The sequence below is a fragment of the Berghia stephanieae genome, chromosome 7 (assembly GCF_034508935.2).
Source record: "Berghia stephanieae isolate SIO BIC M18660-M18661 chromosome 7, UCSD_Bste_1.3, whole genome shotgun sequence".
In the NCBI taxonomy this organism is placed as follows: Eukaryota; Metazoa; Mollusca; class Gastropoda; order Nudibranchia; family Aeolidiidae; genus Berghia; species Berghia stephanieae.
Genome location: NC_088366.1, coordinates 3,858,028 through 3,865,527, shown reverse-complemented (window position 1 = coordinate 3,865,527; position 7,500 = coordinate 3,858,028). Strand labels below are relative to the sequence as shown.

At 36.3% G+C, this 7,500-nt stretch overlaps 1 protein-coding gene across 1 annotated transcript in view; it reads right to left on the bottom strand.

Annotated features, from left to right (window-relative positions):
- The window catches only part of LOC144976381 (uncharacterized), a 212,554-nt gene that overhangs the window by 204,080 nt on the left and 974 nt on the right, over positions 1–7,500 (bottom strand). The window contains exon 2 of the mRNA XM_078920643.1: positions 1,023–1,518. Coding sequence (XP_078776769.1) covers positions 1,023–1,059 — 37 coding nt within the window. The 5' untranslated portion in view covers positions 1,060–1,518. The remainder of the gene's footprint in view (positions 1–1,022; positions 1,519–7,500) is intronic.

The following is a 7,500-nucleotide window of genomic DNA, read 5'->3' as shown; positions in this document are numbered from 1 at the left end:
ATTGAGTAAGAGAAAGAGAAAGTGAGAGTTCGTTAGGTTAGAAAGATATAATGTTGGAAATCGATGTTAAATTCTTTCCCTAATGACAAAAAAAAAAGAGTTTAAAGGCAAAAAAATATCCAGCCATTGTAAGGTCTTCAAAATCAATAAAGTAGTCCCTGATACAACAGTACGTAAACACACAACCCACTCAACCACCTCATGGTCCAGTGGTATAACTGGCGTGTTAAAACGACCATGGATTCCAAAAGATTAAAACATATAGAACTAATAGAAGCAATAATAACAACAAGAACAACAACGATAACAACAACAACAACACCAACAATATTCAAACACCAATACGTAGTCCCTAATACAACAGTGCGTAAACACCCAACCCACTCAACCATGTCCAGTGGGATAACTGGCGTGTTAAAACGACCGTGAAACCCAAAAGATTAAAACAAATAGAACTAAGAGAAGCAACAACTACAACAACAATATTCAAACGCCAAGAAAGTAGTCCCTAATACAACAATACGTACACAACCCACTCACCACACCCTATGGTCCAGTCGCATAACTGACGTGTTAAAACGACCGTGGAACCAAAAAGATAAAAACAAATAAGAGAAGCAATAACAACAACAACAACAACAACAACAACAACAACAATATTCAAACGCCAATAAAGTAGTCCTTAATACAACAGTACGTACACACACAACCCATTAAGCCATCCAACCACCCTATGGTCCAGTCGCATAACTGACGTGTTAAAACGACCGTGGAACCCAAAAGATAAAAACAAAGAGAACCGACTCAACTCGACTTAAAGCCTTTCGCTTCCTAATCATCCGATCAGGACGCCTCGGCTGCCTCTATAATCATATGTACCATTTCCTTCCACAGTTCATAAGTCTTTTGCTGTGGATGCTAATTTCAGAAATAGAACTAAGAGAAGCAACAACAACAACAACAACAACAACATTGTTGGTGTTGAAAAGAAAAATAGTCTAATTGATGAGGTTTTGACTCACCTGTCCGCCGCTCCAGGAGTCGCCCAAGATAGTCCATGACGAAGGTTTAGATAAGAAATGTCCAGCAACAGATAATCAGAATGGAGTCCGGGGAAAGTTAGCCCGATTCTTGTTTTATAGGTTGTTTTTTGTTTGTTTTTTTTTTTTTTTTTGTTGTTTTTTTTTTGTTTGTTTGTTTGTTTTTTGTTGTTTTTTTGCTTTTTTGGAGGGGAGGGGGGTGTTGTTTGGTTTCTTGTGAAGTTTAGTTTTGTATTTGTTTGGCTGTATATTTCCAAAGTAATATAATGTAATCCAAGGTATTCAGTGAAATATTATCAGGAATCACAGTTGGTCCGATTCTGGGTTTCTAGGTTCTTGTTTTTGGGGATTTTTTGAGGAGGGGGTGTTTGGTTTCTTATCTAGTTTTGTATTTGTTTGGCAGTGTATTTCCAAAGAAATATATCATCATAATCCAAGGTACTCTGTGAAATAATATCAGGAATCACCGCTAGAGAATCTGTCAATACAGAAAATGAATGATTGTGAACACAGGAAATTATAAAATACAAGGTGTACAGTTAGCGTTTTGTTTTGTATTTTGTTTGTTGTTGTTGTTGTTGTTTTATTGGGGGTTTTTTGTTTGTTGTTGGCTTGTTTGTTGGGGTTCGGTTACCAGACCTTCAAAGATGTACGCGTAGGATTGAACCGTGTGCCCTATGCTGTAGCCATGTGCTGCTGTCTCTAAACGTAGCATCTTTCCAAATAAATCTGGTTCAAAACACGCACTCTCTCTCTCTCTCTCTCTCTCTCTCTCTCTCTCCTCACCTCTCTCCCCTCTCTCTCTCTCTCACTCACTCTCTCTCTCTTCTCTCTCTCTCTCACTCCTCTCTCTCACTCACTCTCTCTCTCACTCCCTCTCTCACTCCTCTCTCTCTCTCTACTCACTCTCTCTCTCACTCACTCTTCACTCTCTCTTTCTCTCTCTCTCACTCTCTCTCACTCACTCTCTCTCTCTCTTCTCTCTCTTCACTCTCTCTCACTCACTCTCTCTCTCTCTCTCCTCCCCTCTCTCTCACTCTCTCCTCTCTCTCTCTCTCTCTCTCTCTCTCTCTCTCTCTCTCTCTCTCTCTCTCTCTCTCTCTCTCCATATCTTGTATCAACAAATAAATCTATTCATTCCCTCTATTTATCCCCGTGTCCCTGCGTACATCGATCGATGTGTAGATTAATAGTTCTAAAATTCTAAACTCTATGACTCGACCGTAGATAGATCGTCCAAAAAAAAATGGTAATATTTTATAGAAGGAACGAAACTGACGTCACTGAGCTCTTTTATTATTGTTGTTTTTAGCCAGCCATATTTATGATAAGTTCTCACTCAATCGGATTTTGATGCTGTGCGTTTAGCTAAAATACTCACAACATTCGTCTGCCGGATATGCTGGGTGGACAGGGAGCTGGGTGGGGGGGGGGAAGGCAGAAAAAATCTAGACTGCACCCTGGATCGATCTTGGTCCCTTTGCGTGTGAAGCGAGTGCTCTACCAACTGAGCTGTCAAGACCCCGATTGTCCGTTTTATTTTTGCAATGCTAACTTTCCCCTTAACGATCCTTTTCAGTATTTTCCCAAAATGACAGGCTTAGCCAGCAGAAAAATTGATTTTTAAACTCAAACAGGCTCTCTGCAAAACAATTTGATGTTCTTATTAATTAAATAAAGATTATTCTTCAAAGTTTGTTTGATGTACAAAATAAATCTGAATAAGAAAAGTATAGATAGTATGCGCTTGGCTAAGAAGCTCATAACATTGCCATCCGGAAGTATAACGGACCAACACATAAAACTGTGTGTATCCATGAACGTTTATAGTCGGGTTAATACAGTTCAGTGAGCATTACTCATAAACGCGGATGGCAAAAAACAATAACAAAGACCTGATTGACGTCATCTTCGAACTATCTATAATATTGTGTCATAACAAATGTTACAGTTTTTGCGGTAGGTGGTAAGGAGAGGGTTAAGGCCGATTGTGATAGATTATCAGACCTGTATATTATAATCACGTGGGTCTAAATTCGTGAAAATCTCCCCATAGTCAAAACATGTCGGACGCATCAACACTATCTACAGCCCATGACATTCATACAAATTATGATTCAAACAATCTATTCATTAGCTTTAAGATAAAAGAGTTATGTTATCTTGGATAATAGATTTAAACAACAAAAAGATGTTCAGCGAGCGTATTTTTGCGTGCAAAACTGAAGATCGTAACTTGAAATCCAGTTTGTTGTGGTGATAGGATTGTGTCAGTTCGTTAAATTGCTTCCTCCCTTTCTTATAATGGCCGCGCTCTTGCGTGCACGATGTGTCATGACGTCACAAGGCTCAATGTGTATCTTCTATGTTATATCTATGTAATTTCTTTGTAATGAATTCCGTAGGTAAGAAATCCAAGCGAATAGAATAATCAAAGAAAAAATTCGTTGAACAAGCTAGAGATTTCTGAAGCGATGACGTGAATAATAGGCTTCAACAGTCGTGACGTCACTTCCCTCGTAATGACGCATAGTAACTTAGTTACTAGTTCTAAACTATCGGAACAATGGCTGACGCCCTTATGAAATACTTCTCCTGCGAGCAAAAAAAAGTGTATCCAAAGGAGAAAAACATTGTAAATCTGATCATGTTTTGACTTTTATAGATTCTGATCACAAGACATGTGAAAAAGTTATAGCCAGCATGAAGAATAAAAAGTACCGATTTTATTTGTTTAGAACCTAGCTGCTGTTTGCTGGGCGGACGTGACATTAGACTATTGAATCCAATTCAGTGATAGATTTATGAAATTACTCCGTTCATTAGAAACAAAATGTCTTCATTAGAACACAATTTGAAAGGGGAGATAATACACCTGCCAAATTGTCATTACAATATCGATTTAAAATAGAGGAAAATAAACGATATATCTGTTTCACTAAACATCATAAAATGTGGCCCGTCATTTCAAATTGGTATTAATACAGGACCGAGCCAGATGCCGAATAGTGGATTGAATGGTAAAATAATCAAAAAATTTATTAAATTAAAATTTTTATCACTTCATTATTATTATTATTATTATTATTATTATTATTATTATTATTATTATTATTATTATTATTATTATTATTATTATTATTATTATTATTATTATTATTATTATTATTATTATTATTATTATTATCATTATTATCATTATTATTATTATTAATGCTAGAGTTGGCAATACACAAACAAATCAGTCCGTTGGAAAGGAGGGCATAGGGGTAATGAACAACAATGGAAGCAGACTGGCAGAATCTTGTGAAGGACACAACTTCATTATTGGTGGAACTTTCTTCCCACACAAAAACATCCACAAATTAACATGGAAATCACCAGATGGGAAAACAGAAAGTCAGATAGACCATATAATTATCAACAGAAAATGGAAGAGCAGCTTAAACGATGTCAGAGTCAGACGATTGGCAGACATTGGAAGTGACCACCATCTTGTCACAGCCAAAATCTCTACTAAATTGATGAAAACAAAAATAGCAAAACAGAAGGAGAAACGTTTCAACACAGATAAATTGAAAATCCCAGATATCCAAAACAATTTCAATATCTCAGTAAGAAACAAATTCAGTGCAATACAAGATATTACAAACATGACAATCCAAGATTTCAACCACGTCATGCAGGAAAGTGCCACTGAACACTTAGGACACAATAAATCCAATACAGAGAATTGGATATCAGCAAGGTCATGGGAGCTCATTAACCAAAGAAAATCAATCAAACTAAATCTCCTGAACGCTAAATCCCCCCGACTGAAAGAAAGGCTATCCAGTGAATACTCATTGAAGGATAAAGAAGTGAAAAAATCCACAAGGAAAGACAAAAGAGATTTTGCAGAAAATTTAGCAACTGAAGCAGAAAATGCAGCTGTAAGACAAGACACACAAACACTATACAAAATCACAAAAAAGCTCTCGGGAAACAGAAGTTATGGTCAAGAGAAACCATTAAAATCCCAAGATGGTAGTGTCATCACAGACGAAAAGGAGAAAATTGAAAGATGGAGAGAATATTTCGCAAACCTTCTGAACAGACCAGACCCATCTTCTTACACAGATATCCCAGAAGCAGAAATGGACGTAGAGGTTAATCTTGGTCCAATCACTGAGCATGAGGTGCACGAGGCAATACAACAACAAAAAAATGGCAAGGCCCCAGGTATTGACAAAATCACTGCGGAAATGCTTAAAGCGAACTCGCAAGAAATGTCCAAAATTCTCAGTAAATTGTTCACCAACATTTGGGAAAAGGAAGAAATACCAGAGGATTGGCAGAAAGGCATCATCCATAAAATAGCCAAGAAAGGAGACCTAGGAAATTGTGCTAACTGGCGTGGAATCACACTCCTGTCCGTAACGAGCAAAATTTTTAATAGAATCCTTCTGAAAAGAATCTCACCTCACATTGAAAACATTCTTAGAAAAGAGCAGGCAGGGTTCAGAAAAGGGAAGTCATGTAGTGACCACATATTTACCCTGAGACAAATCCTGGAGCAAAGCATTGAATGGAACAGCCCCCTCTACACCATTTTTGTCGATTTTGAAAAAGCCTTTGACACCTGTGGAAAATACTCCGCCATTATGGTATACCGATGAAGATAGTCAACCTAATCAAAGCAATGTACAGCAACTACCAATGCCAAGTGATCTGTGGTAACAATTTAACAGACAGCTTTAATGTAACAACTGGTGTAAAACAAGGCTGCATACTCTCCCCGCTTCTGTTTATCCTGGCTCTAGACTGGCTCATGAAAAATACAATTGATGGTAAGAAGAGAGGCATTCGCTGGACACTGACATCTTTTCTGGAAGATATAGACTACGCAGATGATATCGCGTTAGTTTCCAGTACACACAGAGACGCCTCAGAGAAACTAAATGTACTACACAAGAACGCCTCGAAAATTGGACTGAAAATAAATTTCGATAAGACTGTGTACATTAGGGTGAATCCAAAACATGACAGTGAAATTAGGATAAATGAACGTATATTGAAGAGGTAACAGAGTTCTCCTACCTCGGATCCAAAATAACAGACGACGGAAATGCAGAACACGATATCAAGCACAGAATTCAAAAGGCAAACCAGGCTTTCGACATGCTGAAAAACTTTTGGAAATCAAAGCAAATAATGAGAAAGACAAAGCTGAAAATATACAAGAGCAATGTTTTAAGTGTACTGCTTTATGGAAGTGAAAGCTGGAAAATGACATCCTCCTTAATACAGAAACTAGAAGCCTTTCAGAACAAGTGTTTAAAAAGAATTTTTAATTTATTTTGGCCTACAAAAATAAGAACAGTGGATCTATTAAAGAAAGCTGACTGCACTGGCATTGATAGCCAAATAAAAAAAAGAAGATGGCGTTGGCTGGGTCATGTGGCCAGAATGGAAAAAGGGTCACTACCCAAGACAGCCTTGTACTGGACAGCAGATGGGAAGAGAAAGCGGGGAAGACCCAAAGAAACCTGGCGAAGGACGATGGAGAAAGAATTAAAGGAAGCAAGTCTGTCCTGGAATACAGCCACCGCAAAAGCAGCCGATCGCAAAAAATGGAGATGTCTGGTGGATGCCCTATGTGCCTCAAGGCCCGAAGAGGATTAAGTAAGTAAGTAAGTATTATTATTATTATTATTATTATTATTATTATTATTATTATTATTATTATTATTATTATTATTATTATTATTATTATTATTATTATTATTATTATTATTATTATTATTATTATTATATCATTATTATTATCATTATTATTATTATTATTATTATTATTATTATTATTATTATTATTATTATTATTATTATTATTATTATTATTATTATTATCATTATTCTCACTATTACATTTATCAGGATCTAAACCACCCCCCGATATGATACCGATTTGAGGCGGTGAGTCTCACGTGATCTCCAAACGTCATAGAAATAAATGTTAGAATCATGACTATTCTGTAGTAATCTTAGAAACAAAACAAACAAACAAACAAAAATACAAAAAAAAACAACAACAAAAAACCCGAAAAAAAAACCAACAACATACCAAAAAAGAACCAAACAAAAACAAGGAAATATACAAAAACATCCCAACAAGCCAAAAAGATTTTTAAAAAAGAAAAATAAAAGAAAAAGAAAAATGACCCTCTTCTTGAGGAAGTTTTATTTTTTGTTGTTGTTTGTTTGTTTTTTTTTCGGGGTTTGGGGTTTTTTTTTTTTTTTGGGGGGGGGGGGGGGTTTTGGGGTTTGTTTTTTTTTTTTTTGGGGGGGGGGGGGGGGGTTCGGGTTTGTTTGTTTTTGTTGTTGTTTTTTTTTTGTTTTTTTTTTTTTTGTTGGGTTTTTTGTTTGTTTGTTTTTTTTTTGGCTTTTTGTGATGCTTTTGTATGCTTGCTTGTTATTGTTT